Source organism: Sinohyriopsis cumingii, chromosome 17, assembly GCF_028554795.1.
Source record: "Sinohyriopsis cumingii isolate HCF-2022 chromosome 17, ASM2855479v2, whole genome shotgun sequence".
In the NCBI taxonomy this organism is placed as follows: Eukaryota; Metazoa; Mollusca; class Bivalvia; order Unionida; family Unionidae; genus Sinohyriopsis; species Sinohyriopsis cumingii.
Window position 1 is genome coordinate 95,285,198 of NC_142977.1, and position 20,422 is coordinate 95,305,619.

The 20,422-nt window shown below is 34.7% G+C and overlaps 1 protein-coding gene across 2 annotated transcripts in view; it reads left to right on the top strand.

Moving 5' to 3' along the window:
- Window positions 1–212: 212 nt before the first annotated feature.
- The window catches only part of LOC149779472 (transcriptional repressor NF-X1-like), a 90,456-nt gene continuing 70,246 nt past the window's right edge, over window positions 213–20,422 (top strand). Inside the window, exons 1-5 of one of the 2 annotated variants that reach the window (XM_089940161.1) lie at window positions 213–333; window positions 8,996–10,229; window positions 11,353–11,514; window positions 12,716–12,793; window positions 17,652–17,754. In XM_089940161.1, the coding sequence (XP_089796287.1) occupies window positions 9,011–10,229; window positions 11,353–11,514; window positions 12,716–12,793; window positions 17,652–17,754 (1,562 nt within the window). In that variant the 5' untranslated portion in view covers window positions 213–333; window positions 8,996–9,010. Of the gene's footprint in view, window positions 334–486; window positions 624–8,995; window positions 10,230–11,352; window positions 11,515–12,715; window positions 12,794–17,651; window positions 17,755–20,422 lie in introns of those variants that run through there. The other variant, XM_089940160.1, reaches the window with a different exon arrangement.

The following is a 20,422-nucleotide window of genomic DNA, read 5'->3' on the forward strand; positions in this document are numbered from 1 at the left end:
AATGTAGCATAGAGGTATGGAAACATTCTCTCCACTGTGCATGTTTTAAATGCGAACTACTTCACCTTACATATGTCACTCTCTCAAAAGTACATATTATCTGGTGAGCGCCACCTAAATAACCGGAACTTATATTGTTTGCCCTAACATGCGATGGAAAGGCTCAGGACTTTCCGATTGGTTCCAAGATCAACTAATCGGAACACCCTGAGCCATGTTCCGATTGGAAGTCAACTCTAAAAGTTGTTAGGGCTAGCACATGCACTAGTAAGAGAGAACATTTAATAACATATTTGGGCAGCATCCCAGTACAATTCGCTCCAAGACAGTCAGGTCTGATTTAATTCAATAGTTGTTTTAGTAATCTTTGGTACCCAGTATTGTGTCATTTGAGGGATTGCTGTTCACAGATAATCAGAATTTCGCAACAAAAAAAATAAGGTGCTGAGTGATCAAGGTGAGGTAATCGGAATACCTCCATTTCTTTGCTACCTAAATCCGACAATTGGCGTAAAGATTCGATCTCATTCCGATTTTAATGAGTGGAATGGAAGGTTTTAATTGCCTGAACGTCAAAACTTGGACCGACTTTCGTCCTCTTGTGCAATATTAACTTCATGCTGGTAAGGTTTAGTAGAGCTGCCATGTTTTGGAGTGGGGTATATTCAGTTTTTTAAAACAAAAACATGTAGTCAGTTTCTTTCTTTGCGGTGTCTCAGAAATCTGGACCAAAAAGCTCTCCGCCTTTTGTTTTTCTTTCTGACATGACTTGTGGCGAACTTGGAAACATCCATGTAAAATGGGAGCGGGGAGTGTACATGTTGAAATGTTGAGGGAATTCTGTGGAGGACTTAGACCCAAACCAGTTTAATGCTACCTTATGCAATTTTCAAATTTTTATGCTACATGTCAACATAACGGTATGATAATATTATTGCTATATTTCACATAGAATCGAGGTCGTGGGTTCGATCCCCGGCCGAGTCATACCAAAGACTTACAAAAATGGTACTAACAGCTTCCTCGTTTGGCGTTCAGCATTAAGAGGTTAGTGTTAGGATTGGTTGGCCTGGTGTCAGGATAATATAACTGGGTGGGACATCATGCTACATGTTGGCAGCATGATGCCCCAGTGCTAGACATTACTATAAACTGCCACACTGCAGACATCGTAGCGATATGACTGAAAATTTATTGAAGCTATGTTAAAAATCCAAATCACATCACATCACGTAGAATCACATGTACCAGACTAGAACTTGATACTTAATAGTAATTAGTAGCACCAAAACATATATAACATACAATGTCTTACATTATAGTACTGGATACTTAATTGGGCTTAAGATCCATTTTATACAGGATCTTTTTGATGCAAATATAATAAGACAGTTGTCATGTATGAATCAGAGGGTTTGAAACAAAATACTGCTAAGCCTGACAAAGTCCAACAAAGCATGACAAAGTCACACAAATCTTCACAAAGCCATGCAAAGTCAAATTAAAAATGTGTATTTATATTTTAATTACATCGATGAATACATTAACCAAACTGGAAGACTAGTTTTCAACATAATTATGCCAAAATAATAACCCAAAACTAGGCCACAAAAGTTCAAATTCGAACAATGATTTAGTATTGATAAAGTCTTGACATAATCATATTTGAAATGTTTGTTATTATAAATTGTTCTTTTGACTGATTATGGACAGAAAATGCAATATTCTAATATATGTTATAACAGGTTATCAATTTTTATCTCTACTTTTGTCTATCTTTGACACAACATAACAGGTACACAAAGCCAGAAAAGTCATATTAGTGTATTTATGTTGCAATATCAGATTGATGACTAAATCAAGAAAACCGAAAGACTACGGTTATACGCGTACCCCATTAATAGACTGCGAATTGCAAGATTCATTAGTTTGGATAATAACAGTGTCAGACAAAATCATATTTCAAATGTTCTGTATTTGTATGAGTTAATTGGATGAACTATGGAAATAAAATGCCATATCTTTAGGTACACCTTATTGAGTTATCAAACATGTTGACAAACTCAGCAAGTGTATCAGTGTTTGACAAAGCATAACAAAGGCATGCAAATCCTGACAAAATCATAACCAAAACGTTTTCTTTAATAATTATATATATATATATATATATATATATATATATATATATATATATATATATATATTCCATAGATTATCGACAGAAATTGCTATTTTTCACACAGGCATAAAATGGCAGACAAAATCTTCCAAATCATTACAGAAAGTAGTTATCATTTCTAACTTGAAAAGTAAACCCGCAAAATGTAACACCTGTATATCTTTGAATAGCTTAACAATTAAAAGTATGAAAAATGCCAAATGATGCCTATTTATATTAGGGGACACGTAAATATAGGTGTATCAATAAAAATACAGTTACTCGGTATTAACTTCATCAGATATATTTTACATCTCTCTAAATTATATTTCTTGTTTATATTTATTTTAACAAACATCTTATTTAAGTTTAAATTCCAAAATATCTAGTGCTTCTACTGGAAAAAGTCAAAAATGAACTGGTGTAGGTGTCAACTTGTATGGTTCCATGTAATTTGTACGGTTATTTCCATTTTTGTCAGTGTATGGCCATACAACCGTTTTGTACGGTTTATTTAACTTTTTTCCCCCTTTTTTATGCATCCGGGACACTAGACATACATTTTTAAATGAGAATTCAACGAGATCAGGGTGGCCCGAAAAAAAACAACAATTAAATAATACTCAAAACTGTGGTTTTCCTTTGATAATGAAATGAGTTTCATTTCATGGTTCAACTCCTGTGTATGAAGATCTTGTCGTTTATCACTCTGAAATTTGACGCTCACTTGGATTTGTAATATTGACTACCTACCTGTGTAGTAAGTATGTTTTCTTATTTTACACATTATTATTTTATTATTTATACTTATTACTATCAAATGCATGAAGTTTACGTCAATTTTCATATTTAACATAGTGTGGCAGTCATGTTGGTGTCATATCTTTGCTTACAATTTACGTCATACATGTACTATATAATAACTATTATTATTATAGTTATTATATAGTACATGTATGCCAGGTAAATTGTAAGCAATGATACAAGCCCCTGTGGTTGGTGTAACCATAATTCAGTTTTTCTCTGTGGCGATAAAGTTGATTTATTAAAATCTTTAACAATATACTAATTAAAAATAAATAGTTTGCTGAGTTTAGCACTGGCATTTTATCATGCTGTTGTAGTTTTTAATTAAGTTTGTCTTATACATAATGCAAACAGGAAGTTGTATTGCCATAATGACAGAAGTAGTACAGATACTGAGGGACATCATTCTCGTGGCTTGAAAATATGTGCCATTGTCAATTTATATCAAGTTTTTGACCAAAATCACTGCTCCGGTGGCCTAGTGGTTAGAGCAACCACCTCAGAAGTGGGAGGTTGTGGGATTCGATCCCCGGCCGAGTCATACCAAAGACTTACAAAAATGGTACTAACAGCTGCCTCGCATTTCGCTCAGCATTAAGTGGTTAGTGTTAGGACTGGTTGGCCTGGTGTCAGGATAATGTGACTGGGTGGGACATCATGCTATATGTCTGTGGCATGATGCCTCAGTGCTAGACATCACTATAAACTGCCACACTGCAGACATCATAGCGATATGACTGAAAAATTGTTAAAGCTACGTTAAAAATCCAAATCACATCACATCACACAACACGTTTTACCAAAATCAGTACAACATATAGAAAATTAATAACTTTTCAAGCACCAGATATGGGGGCCCCGAGTGGTCTAAAGCGCTTTCCGTTATGGATTACTACCATCTCACCTCTCTCTGTCTGCGTGGGTTCGAGTCTCGGATTCAGCCAATGTGGGTATGTGAGAAAGCTTGCCAGTAGCTTCTCGTGGATCGGTGGTTCTTTCCGGGGGTTTTCCCTGGTTCTTCCTCCGCCATTAATACTGGCCGCCATGTATAGCCTATCATGTGCTGAAAAATTGCGTTAAATCCTATGGCGACAACAACAACAGCACCAGATATGCAGTTTTAATAGAAATCAACAGTTTAATTTTTAGATTTCAATTTTTTAATAGCTCCTGGCGTAATATCTTTGGGTTTATGGGAAAAAATATAAATTCATAACAAATTTGTAATTGGGAGATCTTTCTGTATCACATGTCAAATTTATAAAAAAAATTGTATTGTTATTTCTTTCATCTAGTTCAATGTCTGAGCCAAACTCAAAGAAATGGAAGCTTGAAGACACTGACCAAGGAAATGGCAAGTTTCAGGCTAATTGGATTAAAGTCTTCCCTGGTATTGTAGATGTATCCAAGTTTGGATCTTCACATGCTTTTTGTAAAATATGCGGCATAGACATGAAAGTGGTGGCATCAGGCATATATGACATGGAGGAACACTTCAGGTCAAAACTGTGTGAAAGAAATTTTTAAATGAAGAAGGTAGCATCCATCAAAAGCTTCTTTGCTTAGCCAAAGCAGGAAGATGATAGTGTTATAAGTAAAAAGAATGAAATAAAGTTTCAGAATTTAAAAAATTATGTAAATATATGTAAAAATACTTTGTGTATAGCATTTGTTGTTTTAAAACTGTTGATCTTATATAATATATGAATACATTTTTCATGTAAGTTTTTTTGGTCTTTGTAAGGTTTTTATTGGTCTGGCGTACAGGTTTTCATCTCAAGGTGCTGACACCTATGAACTAGCCTTGTGCTGTATGTTGACTTAATTGTGCTGTTGGTTTCTTTATTTGTGATAAGTGCAAGTGTTTGACGCATGCAAAGTGTGATGGGTTGACATCTGATGATTTAAAAGCTATTTCTGGACAATACCCTTATGAGTGTCATGTGTGCATTCGTACAGCTGACAATGGAGCGTACAACTATGAAAGCTCGATGTACAGTCCAAATACAGTTATTATAATTATTAATATGTTGATTATCAAACAGTGTTTGTCCGTATCGACATGACAGAAACTCACTTATCATAAATTGGTAACACAGCAAAGATGCCCATAGACATATTATAACTATTGTGAATTACGTTAAATATTAAATCATGCATTTTCTCAAACATTTTCTTCTTATCATTATTTGTACAATATTGTTCAATTCTAAAAATATTTAATTATGGTTAAAGTAAGTTTATACAAATATCTTACCAAATGGAGGTTGAATTTTCTTATTTATTAATTCTACTCTTTCTCCTTTTATTTGACAGTGAAACATCCTTGTGTCAGTTTATAAAAATATTTAATTACGTTAAGTTACTTACAATATTCAAAAATGTATAGTGTTGATGCAAAATTTATATCTATAAATATAACAGGATTAGAAAATGTTTGCTTTGTCTATGATTATTTTTTTAATTATCTTTTTAACTCAGTACAACGATAGAAACATTTTTAAACTTACAATACCGGAAATTATTTACTGTTGAGATAAAAATGTACGGCATATGGTATTGTGGTGTTATTGTATTCCATTAACATGCATCATCACCTGTTACAATCACAAGTAGTGAGTAGGACCGTGCTACCTTTAACTCAAGTAACACATTTTTATTATGCTATTTTATGACATTTTGTGCCTATGTGAAAAATAACCATTTATGTTGATAGTTTATCGTATACATAGATTTTAAAATAGTAAACATTCCAGTTAAGACTTTGTCAGGCTCTGTTTGCCTTTTACTAGATGCAGTGAATTTGGAATTTGTCTCCCAATTCCCAGTCATTCATTACGGTGTGCATAATAAATCCAACATTTTTATTTTGTAATTTTTGCGACAAAAACACCATTCAAAAATAGTACACAGTTTTGTTATCACTTTGTTTGATTTTGCCAGGCTTTGTATGCCGTTTTTAATAAAACATTAAAGGTTTGTTGAGTTTGTCAACCTATGTTTCGATAATCAGTCAGATGAACAGTTTATAAAATAACAAACATTTCAAATATTTTTTTCTCAGACTTTATCAGGACTTTATCATTATTTATAATTATGTTGAAAACTAGTCCTTCTGTTTGGTTAATTTATTTGTCATTTTTCTAATATGACTTTGCACGACTCTCTCAAGCTTTGTGTGGCTTTGTTGAGCTTTGTATGACTTTCTCAGGCATCGTATAATTAGGACATATTGAAATATTGCATTTTCTTTCGTTAATCATTCAGATGAACAGTTTATCAAATAATAAACATTTTGCATACGATTTTCTTATTATTCGAATTCAAATTTTGCCACCAAATTTTATTGGTTATTTAATTTGGCATAATTATGTTGAAACCTAATCCTTCAGTTTGGTTAATTTATTTGTCAGTACAAATACACTTGTCTAATATGACTTTTATGACTGTCAGGATTTGTTAGGCTTTGTACGAGTTTGTCTGGCTTTGTGTGATTATTATATTTTGAAAAAATTGTATTTTCTTATGATAATAGGTTCGATGAACAATTTATAAAGTAAATAAACAGTTTGCATATGATTTTGCCAGACTTTGTTATTACTTTGTCATTATTCAAGTTCGAATTTGTACTCTGTTGCCCAATTTTCGGTCATTTAATTCTGTATAAATATGTTGAAAACTAGTCTTTTGGCTTGGTTAATTTATTCATCAATATAATTAACAATATAAATACACATTTTTTATTTGACTTTCCATGGCTTAGTTGGGCTTTGTCAGGTTTTTCATTGCTTTGTCAGGCATAGCAGTATTTAGTAGGATCCGGTTTAAAACCCACTGTTTATAATATTTTCATGGTTTTTAGACCGTATAGTATTGGCATCATGCTTTACCACAATCCACCATGAAAATACCACAATCCATAATTCATTTGACATTGAAAATAGCACAATCTTCCATGAAATACATGTACAGTATTATATACTCAGTATTGGGTGGCCACTGTCAGAACTCAAGAATACTGGACATTCCCATGCACAGATGTAAAAGTGACCAAGGAGACAGACCAGTGGAAAGTGTGATGGTCCAGTATAAAACCATATGGCCACCATACTTTTATTTATTGGGCTGTGTTAAAGATAATTGTCATTTCATTTTTCATTTAACATTTGTTTAGTTTTAAAATGGTCTTTTGGAGTGTTAGCAACTCATAATGAATTTTCTGCCCATGCTGGTTAATGTCATGCATATACTGTGCTGCACAGGCCTTATCAGGTCCACAAGAATCGTGAGTCGTTTTGAAATCCTGAATTTGTAAGATCCATTGACAAATATTCCAGCTGAATTTCCAACCTGTGCCAGTTTGCAATAGTGTTTGCAAGAACTGCAAAATATCTTTCCTTTATAGTCGATGAATCAAGAATTTTTTGCTGCATCATCCTAGTGTGTGTCTTTTTGGAGGAATAGTTACCTCAGCCTTACATTTCATCCCTTTGCATTTGTGTGAATATTTACTTTCACAGACTCACTGGATTGAAATCAAATAGTGATCTGCTAGCGAGTATCAGGGTTGCGTTAACACAATATATCAGTCAATCAAAACACTGTTAATTAATCATGCCTGATGTATGTTTTGTTTTGAATTATTTTGATTGGCTGATAATTCAATCACTTAGCCTAATGTATGCATTCAAATGGTTATAGAGCGTACACTCATGTCAAAGTTATTAATGATAACTTACTGTAATATATATTAGAACATGAAATGAAGATAGGTAGATTCAAGCATTCAGGGGCATGAATGGCCCATCATGTCAAGTATGACACCACTGGGACAGAGAAACGGGGGTGGTGGGGGCTTTTTTGTATAAATGAAGCCCATCCACCATAAAATAGGCTTCCATTATTAAAAATAGAACAATCTGCAATCAACAATTATAGGAAGAAGCCACTGTTACTAAAAATAGACTTGAAACAACTTGATTGCTCAACCGAATTTGATGAGATTTTAACAGAAGCATCCTGGCATAAAAGGCATGCAGAGTTTTGCAAATCACACCAGGCTGATATAAATTAAGGCCACCATTACTAAAGTTTGAAAAAGACACTTTAAATAACTTCTCGAAAATGCTGATTTATCAGAATTTAACAGAAAGCATTATAGTATTAAGAGCTTTTTATACTTTTTATGAATTATTTTAATTCACCAGGGATATAGCCACCTTTACTTCTTGAAACATTGTTTTCTGACCAAGCATCCAAAAGAGTTTAACTGTTTTTGACAGTAAGGATTATGGCATTATGGGATTTTATTTTGTGTACAAATTATGCATATCATATCTGCCGTTTAATATGACAACTCTTACTGAAACTATAGGGGTCCTGAGTGGCCGAGTGGTCTAAAGCGCTTTCTGTTACGGATCGCTGCCATCTCACCTCTGTCTACGTGGATTCAAGTCTCGGATTCAGCCATTGTGGGTATGTGAGAAAGCTTGCCAGTAGCTTCTCATGTGTCAGTGGTTCTTTCTGGGGTTTTCCCGGGTTCTTCCTCCACCATTAATACTGGCTGCCATGTATAGCCTATCGTGTGCTGAAAAATGGCGTTAAACCCTACAACAACAACAACAACTGAAAACTATAAAGCCTTTAATAACTTCTTATAATAACTTCCAAACAGAATTTGACCAAATTTGACAGAAAGTGACTGGCATGGAGGCCTTTTAATACTGGAAATATTATGCACATGTGTGATTGAATTTGGATGAAGATAAAAAAAACAAACCTAGAGTAATCTTAAATCATTTTCATTATATACACAATCAACAGTTATTGGAAGAAATTTCAAGAGAAAGTATCCTTCTGACCAAGATCTCCTGGCCAAGTGCGCTTGAATTTGGTCACTGGGCAAATATCAGGTGAGGGATAGGTCTGATATTTTTTGAAGTTATCACTGTGGCTTGAATAAGAGATATAAAAGTGATGCAATGGAATTTGATCAAATGTAATATAATTAGGTCATCTTTTTCATTGTAGGTTTAAGAGAGGAAAATGCAAGAAACAGATGAGTATCAGAGCATTCAAGCTTTTGATGGTTCACCCTCTCGGCCACTGCATGCAGATCAATACTTACACTATTTAGATCCACAGCAACATTATCCCCCCTACCAACCTCCACCAGCATTCCAGTACCCAATGCACTTTAATCAACCACAGATACCAGACATGTCATACTTACAAGATTATGCACACTCACAAAGAAACCGCAGTCCGCGTGGCAGATACAACACTGGTAGAAGCAGAGGGAAGCATTACTACAACCCAGAAAGACCCATTAGGGGAGATTATAGAACAAACAAGCATACTGAAGCTGGTTTTTGGGATCAGTCCAAAGCAGGGCCAACTGGACAGGTTCCAGGTGCTAATGACTGGCATGAGGATTTGTCCCCACAAGAAATTGTAGATGACAGGAACAGTCAACTCTACACGCAAAGCGATGACAAAGGTGAAAAAGAAAAAATCTCCCCAGGTTTAAAAGAGAAGTCAGACAGGTACTCTGATTTCTCAGGTAGAGAGCAGGGTCAGACTGGACAGAATAATTCAACAAGCCGGACATTTACCCGCTCAGCAGCTTTCAGAGGAAAGAATAGTAGATCCAGTAGTGGCAGGAATTTCAATCAGTCCAGTAGCCATACATTTCAGGATCCTGATAGTTTTTATTCAAAGAATGAACAGCTACAGTCACACAGTCAAAGGTGGAACCAACAAAGTCACCAAAGTAACAAAGCACCACATCAAAGACAGATTGATAAATCAGAAAATACCGATTCTAGTAAAAGCAAGCGAGACAGAAGGTCGGCAGATATCAGGTACAGTAAAAATGAAAGTGCTCAAATTCAGGAGAGAAGGCAATATGGTTCATCCAGAAGTGGTTCATCTAGGCAGGATCAAGTTCAGGAAGAACGGAGATATTCTGTTAATGAAAGACGACTTGGTCATTTACACAAGGATAATTCAAACAGTGAGCATATCAGAGTTGCTGGAGGTCATATTAGAGAGGATGGCACTAATCAGAAGGAAAAGAGCATTACAAAGTTGCAGTTAGATCAAGATAATGATAAGTGGGGAGGAGGAGGTGAAGAGGAAGGGGGTGATATGAACAAGTACATAGGGGAAATAAGGAAAAGGAGGCTACAAGGTCAACGAGGGAGTAATGGCAAGAACTTCAGCAGCAGGCAGAAGTTTAACAAGGATGATGAAAATCAGAGGAGTATGTATATCACATAATCACTGAATTAGCACATACATATATGCATACATACATACATACGTGTGTATGTACATCCAGACAGACAGACATAGGTGTGATGGATGGTCATTTTGTGTGTGATCTTGTTTCCTACAAGTGTCAAAGGACTTAAATCAAGGTAAACTCAGCTGATGTGGATTTTATTCACAACTGTGCCATTTAATGATTAAGGTTTATCATTTGATAAGTCACCATTGATCAGCAGGACTACATTATGTCGGGGATCAGATAACATGTTACAATTTGTCACAGCTCCATTCACTTGAGAACTGTTGGGTGTGAGAATAAACTTTCATTCTCTCTCTCTCTCTCTCTCTCTCTCTCTCTCATAATTTCATTTTTTTTATAATTACCATTGTCATTGTATGAGATCATATTTGATTTCGTTTTGTTTATGGTTTCTTTTGAGACAGGTGAAAAGGTATGTTTTACAAGCGAATTTACAAAAATTTATATCCAGAATCGATGAATTATTAAAGCATCCTTTAGCACATGCAAAAATAATTCAGAATCATCTTTTTAAACAACATGCATTGCAATTTGTATATTAAATTACAACAATGAGTGTAGCAAGGGAATCAAAATCACAGTTCCCAAGGCTGTTGAAATGTTTCCACATGCAAAATACTTTCTTTGTGATTGTTTTTATAAATTAAAAGTATATACAAATTTGTTTTCCAATACACACTTAAATTCACAATTCTTTGGCCCAAAAGCCCCCTTCTGAAAAAATAATAAAAAAAACCTCTGCTTGTTTGTTGTTTTCTGACAGAAGCTTTGAAGGAGTAAACAAAAATTCTTTCAGAGTTCTTAATGGAGCAAGTGTTAATAAAAATTATCCATTGCTTTAAACAAACCATGATGTGCACAAATACAGTCTACACATTCAAAAGATTTCTGCTTATGTTTTTAAGTTTCAGCTTTGGTCCCAAAACATAAATTTAAAAAAATGAAAAGCTGCTAAATGCCAGTGATCCAGCTTACTGGTTCCTGTTGTGGTATACAGGTTATGTTCCTGTATATATACCATCCATTTAAAAATAATTATTTTACTGTGTCAGTGTATTTACGTTACATATTTCAGGTGTTCTGATAGAGCAGCTGAGCTGTGGAACATATGAGTGTATGGTTTGTTGCGAGACAGTCCGAGTCAGAAATGCTGTCTGGAGCTGCACCAACTGCTATCATTGTTTTCATCTTCGCTGCATCAAGGCATGGGCACGTTCGTCCACCACCATAATGGAGGGTATGGCTAGTGACCAAGTTACAATTCAGCAGGCACCACTTTCTTTCTTCTGGCTTACAATAATTTGTTTGAAGCCTCTTGATAAAGAAACCACAGATATATGATATTGATCAGCGTGCATTGAATAAAGGTATCCTCTTAATTATCCCTGCATTGTTTGAATATAAAAATGTGAGGTTTTGGCTCAGTTTTAAAGCCATCTTTCAGCACATGACAGGCGGTACATAGTAGCTAGTAGTTTTGGTGGAGAAAGAACACATGAAGACCAAGGGAAGAACCACTGACTCATGGGAAGCTATTGGCAATCTTTCTTACAAAAGCATCTTAGACCATTTTACCATCTAAAGCCTCTAAAAAGGTCAGGATTATGTGAGAATGCCCATCTGTGTATGCGTGCATGATGTCGTAACTTCCTTAAGATTGGTCATTTTAGACATTTCGTTTCTGAATCCAAAGGGTACAACTTTAGGATCAGAGAGAATATCTTTGTATGAGATAAAACTAAACATAACTGTGGGAATATTTTGGGGAAATGAGTAATATCGCTGACTTATAAAATACTAATTCTGCAGGTAATAGAAACACCTTTACTACCTGTACCATATATACTACCAGCATAGACCCCAAGCTACCAATGCATAATGGGCTGGCAGATCAGAGTCTGTTGCTTGTTCTACTGATTACTGTAGCAAGCTACATAGACCCAGATATGATGGTACATTATGTAACAGCAATTTGCAGTCTGTGCAGTTTCTTGTTGGACCCTAGTTATATGGAAGTATTTATATGTTGTTTTGTTTTTCAAAAAATGAAAGGATTATTAATTACCCTGAGAAAAGATATTTTTGCAGAAGGTCTGTAGATCAGTATAACAGTGGATGTAATCTTGGGAGAGGACTGTTTGCTTTCATGGTGGATGTATTTGTTTCTCAGATCAAAAAAAGCAAAGGGTGTGATTTTGAGAGAGGACTGTTCATTCTCATGATGGATGTATTGTATCTATTAAGCAGAAGTAATTTAATGTGTTGATTGTCTTCCAAAGGGATACACATATTTTTGCTCCATTTACATTTAGGAAAATGTGGACTAAAATGTTTAAGATTTCTTTAAGGGCAAAAAGATTTCTTTCAAAAATACTTAGATGTTATTCTTACAGTATTATGTATAAAATGCATTGAGATGAGTTTGCTTACACCAACAGGTTCTGATACCAGCTGGAGATGCCCTGCCTGTCAAAACATCACTTTCAAATTCCCTAATGAGTACAGATGTTTTTGTGGTAAGTAAAATAGACTTACATCCTATTTAGCCAGAAATCATAATGCCCTTATGCGAGTGATACGTCCTGTGTGGCTTTTACTTATACAGATACAAAAAGAATTGTCTTTGACCAGCTTTTGATTAAATTTCAATTGGAGCATCCCAGTCTTGGGGCTTTATGTGTGTGTATGTAGAAAATGATTTTCCTGTCAGTATAACAACAGTTGATTATGACCAGGTCCTGTAATAACAACTTTAATACAAAATTTGAACTTGTACTCAGAATTTAAGAATTTGAATTTTAGACTACTCAGGGTCTGCATAGATCTTGAAAAACTCTTGAATCCAGTGTTCTGTCTTGAAAAACCCTTGAAAAATTAAAAAGAATGGGGGGAAAAACTTTGAAAAGTTCTTAAGACTGCATTGACAGTCCTTTAAAAGCCCTTGAATTTGAGTTATTTATATTTGAATTTTTTAATGTAGCTTTAAAAATATTTCAGTCATCTCACAGTGATATCTGCAGTATGGCAGTTTATAGTGATATCTAGCACTGGGGCATCATGCTGCAGATGTGTAGCATTATGTCTAACCCAGTCACATTATCCTGACACAACTCTGACCAGTCCTAACACTAACCTCTTAATGCTGAGCACCTTGCGAGGCAGCTGCTTGTACCAATTTTACAAGTCTTTGGTATGGCTCAGCCAGGGTTCAGACTCGAGACCTCCCACATCAGAGGCAGACTCTCTAACTACTTAAGCCACCTGAGCGGTTGGAATTTGAGTTACTATTATTAATTGTTTTTATTTTTACCTATTTAATTATTTTGGACAAACACTAAGCATTAATGGTTGTTCTAATCGTCCATTTTATCACATATATTTATTTGGATGTATTCATCATTATCCCTTGTCTCATGGCCATATTGTGACACATTTTTACTTCCCAGAGCATGGTTTAGGTGTCACTATCAGTAAAACTGATACTTGGTGAATGTCACCTTAGTCATCTGCTATAATGATGTGGAAATGTGTGTTCAGTTGCAAATGGATCACAAATCCCATATAGTATCGATAGTATAGATTAAAGAGTTAAGATGGGATGAATCCATGACACTTTGGAATCTTCTCAACAATCATTGATGACTTACTTTTTTGAAGATGGACTTGGAGAAAAATAATGAGTCATCTACAAACCCAATACAGCTCGTGACTTAAGACCCATATTTGGGACATAATTCCTCACAAGCATTCACAGTTCAAGCTGACAGCAACATTGTGGAGACAGATGACATTGGGCAGCTAATATATACCATTCAGTTAAACTAACTTAGGAAAGATAAATGAAACAGGAATTTAATAATTTGGTACACAAATTGAATATGTTGTTGTTGTGGGGTTTAACGCCATTTTTCAGCACATGATAGGCTATGCATGGCGGCCAGTATTAATGGTGGAGGAAGAACCTGGGAAAACCCCGGGAAGAACCACTGACCCACGAGAAGCTACTGGCATGCTTTCTCACATATCTACATTTGCCGAATCCTGGACTCGAACCCACGCAGACAGAGGTGAGATGGCAGTGATCTGTAACAGAGAGCGCTTTAGACCACTCGGCCACCCGGGGCCCCCAAATTGAATATGGACGAATGGTTGAAGAAATAAACTGTATAGATTTGACATAACTTGAAAGATAGAAATATATCACCTGACAAAGTGCACATGCATCTGAAATATTAATTATGTACGTAACTTTTGATGACAGTTCCATTATTGTATGTTGTTTATTTTTCAAGACAAACTTTATTTTATAATTTGGAAATGGACTTGAGACAAAGTAAAAGTTTTCAGAATTTGACTTTAGAAGTTGGCAAATTAATTTGAGCAAGTCCTTGAAAAATATTAACAAGCCTTTGAAAGGTCTTTAACTTTGGTTCTGAGTTTTTTATATGAACCATGGCTACTTTACTGTGGAAAAATTAAAAAATTTGAAGTGTTTCCTGTATAAATTCCAAACTTAAGAATGCTATGAGCATGTAAAGTATTATAATTTTGGCATTGCTACTGCTCTCATGACAAGAATATAGCATTATACTAAAACAGCTTCCAGTCTTAACATTGAGTACAAAAAATGTTAAACTTAACAAAATCATAATTTTCTACTCATTGGCAACTTGTTCTTTTGGTGTCTTCTTTATTTATAATGGATTTATCATTGGTTTTCTGACATATCTTATTCAGTTAATCATTTAGACCCTAAAACTGGCTTGGGTAAAGAAGAAAATTTGTCCAGTGGCTATTCCAGTACTTTGATTTGTAATTGCCTCATATTCCTGTTTATAATGGCACGATTACTGTAGCTGTGTGTATTTTGTATATATGTAAGTTTAGTGGTACCTATAATTTGAATCCAAGCAATGTACTTCATTGATCATAAGTTAAAATTGTCAGTGTAAATGTGATGATGCCATTATATAAATATGCTCACTAATGTGACCAAACACTATTGTTTGTTGTCATACTGGGATCACATTTTAATGAGTTAGGTATTTGCGTCTTTAAGGCAAAATGAAAATTTAATTACTAGTGCATTGATACAAAATTCAGACACAATAATGTATAGAACAGATAAAAAAAAGGATAGATTACTGTTACAAATGAGTTCAACAACCTGCTAATGCTAAATTCTTGTCATCATCTAATCAAATTATATACATTCAGATTAGTAGAAATAATAAGAAAACTGAGGAAAATTAAATACATTTATTGACTTTTCAAACAGATTATATTAATTTACAACCTTTCCTTGTAATAATTCATGATGATGGACCCTTAAAAACCACAAAGTAATTTATTTTAGAAATTAAGTTACGATGGATAAAATAATATTGATTGATTAGTATAAAAAAATATTGAATGTGACCCAAAACTTATTGTAAAAAAAATGCTACATTTTCCTGTTCCAACATTTATAGATCATAACAAATTACTTTTAAAAATAATTGTGTCCCAAGACTTACAATGATTACAGTATTAACATTGCAAATGAAAATATTTTGTTTACTTGCTATATGTATAATATCATAATACCGTAATAATTTTGAAAAATGGTTCCTTATTAGAGGTGAAGCCTTAGAGCAGCAGGTTGTCTCAATCCAATATGATTTGTTTGCTTATTATTGTTGGTGTTATTTCTTAAAGATTGAAAATCAAATTTAAATTGGCATGCTTTAATGGTCAGTGGCTGTTTCTCTTAGATTGTCTCAGTTATTGATTTTAAACCTTGTCTAAATAAAACAATATTGAGAATATTATTAACACTTTGATTGAATATAATGCTTCAGTTGTTTGTAATTTGCTTTTCATTTTATTCATGGAATTTTATAGTGATCCACAAGTTTATCTCATCCATATTTACAAACTAGGGACCATTTGTCACCATTAGTGTTTCTTTTAGAGAATACTCATCTGTAAGTATAGAACAGCTGCAAACAACATACTGACCCTGATCTGCCAGCAGATAAGGGTCTGTGTTGTTTGTTCTGCTTGTAAATTCTGACAAACCACATAAACCCAGATCTGTTGGCACATTGTGCAATGGCAGATCTGGATATATGTAGTTTGCCATTATATCTGACTTCTATGTGAGTATATGCAGAACTTAATCAGTTTTCAAAAGGTCATTGGACAGATGGATTCTCTTGTTTTCGTATCATTGTTTTGACTCTGAAACAGTTTTGGACATTCGGCTAGATAATACATAATGATCATCATTAATCAATGTTAGACATGTCATTCAAGCTAAATAATACTTATTGGTCATTATTAAACAATCTTGGACATGTCACTCAAGCTAAATAACACTTATTGATTATTAAATAATGTTGGACATGCCACTCAAGTTAGATTATCAATACACAGTCTTGAATGTTTCACTCAAATAACACTTAATGATCAATAAATAATGTTAGACATGTCATACAAACTAGATAATACATGTTGATCATTATTAAACAATGTTGGACATGGCACTCAAGCTAAATAATTCTTATTGGTCATTATTAAACAATGTTGGACATGACACTCAAACTAGATAATGCATATTGATCATCATTTAAGAATGTTGGACATTTCACTCAGATAATGTCAATCATTATTAAACAGTCTTAGACATATCACTGAAGTTAGATAATACTTATTGATGATCATTCTACAATGTTGGAAATGTCACTCAAGCTAAATAACACTAATTGATCATTAGATAGTATTGGACATGTCACTCAAGCTAGATAACACTTATTGATCATTAAATAGTATTGGACATGTCACTCAAGCTAAATAACACTAATTGATCATTAGATAGTATTGGACATGTCACTCAAGCTAGATAATACATATTGATCATTAAATATTATTGGACATGTCACTCAAGCTAGATAATACATATTGATCATTAAATAGTATTGGACATGTCACTCAAGCTAGATAACACTTATTGATCATCATTAAGTAATGTTGGGCATGTCACTCAATCTAGATAACACTTATAATTTAAATAATGTTGGACATGTCATTCAATCTATATAACACTTATAATTTAAATGATGTTGGATATGTCATTCAATCTATATAACACTTATTGATCATCATTAAAGTGTTTTATTTTGAAAATAAATGGTTCTCTTTTTATGCTCAAGATCAACTCTGCAATTTTGACCTCAGGCCACAAGTTCATGGGACTTCATTTTACCTCATTTTAAACTTGAACTACTGTATTAGACTTTTAGAGCCTGAAATTAAAAAAAAATCACCTCGTTTATTTTTTTTAAAAATACTGTGTAGAAGCAGTAGAATATTTTTCTTTGATTTTTGTTGCAGGTAAAGTAAGAGATCCTGATGTGAATATGATGGACACTCCCCATTGCTGTGGGGAAGTCTGCAACAAAAGCAGGGGCAGGGATTGTCCACACAAGTGTACTATGTAAATATAATTTATAATTTTCTTGCATCACCTCTAATGATGGCTGGCCAAGTTGTTGTGTGATTGCCAAAAATAATTTTGTAGATTTGAGAAAAGAGGGGCTTATTATATGATCTGAATGCATCCTACATGTAATGAAAAGGCATGTCTCAATGTTGCACATTGAGCACAAGATTGCAGGTTTCCCACAATTATTTATCCTAAGTTCCCCAAATTATGACCTTGTGCACTTCCATGAATGCATTTTCATTGGGAAAAATATTTATAAAAAGCCTGCAACATTTCTTTAGTGGATGGATGTTCATCCAAATATGTAAAGTCTTTGTCAGTCATTAGTGTAACATATTGTTGAGGTTAAAGTCATACCTACAGCAAGGAGATTTCATTTATTTTGAGATTGAATTAATAATAATGGAGACACAATTTATGCAACTGCATAATTTAATTTGAAAAGAAAGTTAATTAAAGAAACATGGGTATTTAAATGCTGATAGATAATGAGTGAGCATGAAAGTTAATGTGACAAAACTAGTAGTATATAATATACAACTATTTATTTTGTTCTTTTAAATTATTGTGCATCCCCAAATTTGGAGGGGGGGGGGAAAATATTGCTTGTAATGAGGCTGAACACTGGCAAATCTACTGTTACAGTAATACTTCACATACTTCACAGTTTATCAGGGTTGATCACCACCTCTGACCTGTGCAGATTACATTTGTCATTTCATTGATGCTTGATTTGGCATCTATAGATTTTTCTGGATTGGCTGAACAAATGGGTGATGAACACGCTTAGAAATTAACTCATCACATTGCAAAGGCGATTAACAGGACTGCAGAACACTTCATGGACAGTGGTGAGATGAAATGTCATTCGCTACTTATCCTTGCTGAAGTCACATTATTCACTGAACATTGCACTATTTGGCTTGTCACAACAGTTTGGTGGTCATATTGAAGATGTGCAGAAGCAGGCAGCTGCCTCTCCAACTCTAATTGCCCCATCTCCAGTTTTTCGCTCATTTCAGTCTCAGCCCCAATGGTGGGATGGTCATACGCAAAACGAAAGAATTCCAAATCCTACTCAACAGCATCGTGTTTGCCCAGTCAAAGTTAATGTGGCAAAAGAATTCTAAATTTCAAAATCAATCAAATGGAATATATAGGCAAATTTCTCCTTCCCCAAGTTTCCCAACAACCACCAGTCACTTGTATCCACCTGCTGACAATCTGCCTGTTGGCCCTGACTTTCACTTTAGGCAGCGTGGATTAACCTGTTCTACAAAGCAAATGGTTGATCCAACTTGTTTCAGATGGACCTGACCTGTTGTCATCCCCGTCATTGAATAAGGTTCCTATTTATTCAGAGAAGGCAAATATTCTACAGAAGGAGATCTGCTCTTTACTTACCATGCCAGCAGTGGAGAAAGTTTAGTAATGAAACTCACTTGGGTTTTATTCCTGACTTTTTTCTTGTTCCTAAAGAGAATAGAATACTCTGAACAATTATAGATATGAGCTGGACCAAGAAGTATATAACCAGACAAAGTTCAGAATCAAGACATCATGGTTGATAATGCTTTTAGTAAAAGCTTGAATTTGTGAATAGTGTTGATCAGACCAATGCATAATTTTGTATCCATGTCTTCAGTTTGCATTTCAAGAAACAATATACTAATTTTGTGCACTTCCATTTGGTCTCAGATTGTGTCACTTGGTGCTTATTGACTGCATCCTAACCCTGTTTGGCTTAGCTTGATCTACAGTAGCTGTAGTGTGTATAAACAACATTCATCAGAAACACAAGGTAAGTTTAATTTCTTTTGCAGGACTTGAATAATATTCTCTCCCTTTTCACCAGGCTGGGATTTTTGGTGAACTAGAAGTCAGATTGAGCTCTGTCCCAGCATTTTGTCCATCTTGTTATGGAATGTTTGACTCACCTTAACCTTGTTCACTTCCCTTCCATGTATATTGCATGGGTTATGAAACTCAGAGACTTAGTCTCCAGTAAAGAGTTGATTTTTGTGAAGGAGGTTTTGCATCTACAGTTTACATCAGCATTCAGCAGACCTACCTTGGCCTCCTCATCATGCACTGCTGGCCCAGTGGCACCCATTTCTATCATGTCTAAATCAATGAGTTATGGCCCAGTGGCACCCATTTCTATCATGTCTAAATCAATGAGTTATGGCCCAGTGGCACCCATTTCTATCATGTCTAAATCATTGAGTTATGGCCCAGTGGCACCCATTTCTATCATGTCTAAATCATTGAGTTATGGCCCAGTGGTACCCATTTCTATCATGTCTAAATCATTGAGTTATGGCCCAGTGGTACCCATTTCTATCATGTCTAAATCATTGAGTTATGGCCCAGTGGTACCCATTTCTATCATGTCTAAATCATTGAGTTATGATCTTGACCAAGATATATCCTGCATCAGAGGCAGATCAGAAAATGGCTTGTGTCTGGATTCCTCTGGAGAAACCTGTATTAGAGATTTCTGTCTGTATGGGCACAAGTTCATATGGCAGGGATGCCACCTTTTGTTCCAGTTTATTGTGGTCAGCAGCAACTGAAGACTAAAGGAGAGGACCTGTAACATTTCTTAAACTGAAGGCCATATACAGTGCATTTCATGCCTAAAAATTCACTCTGTGAA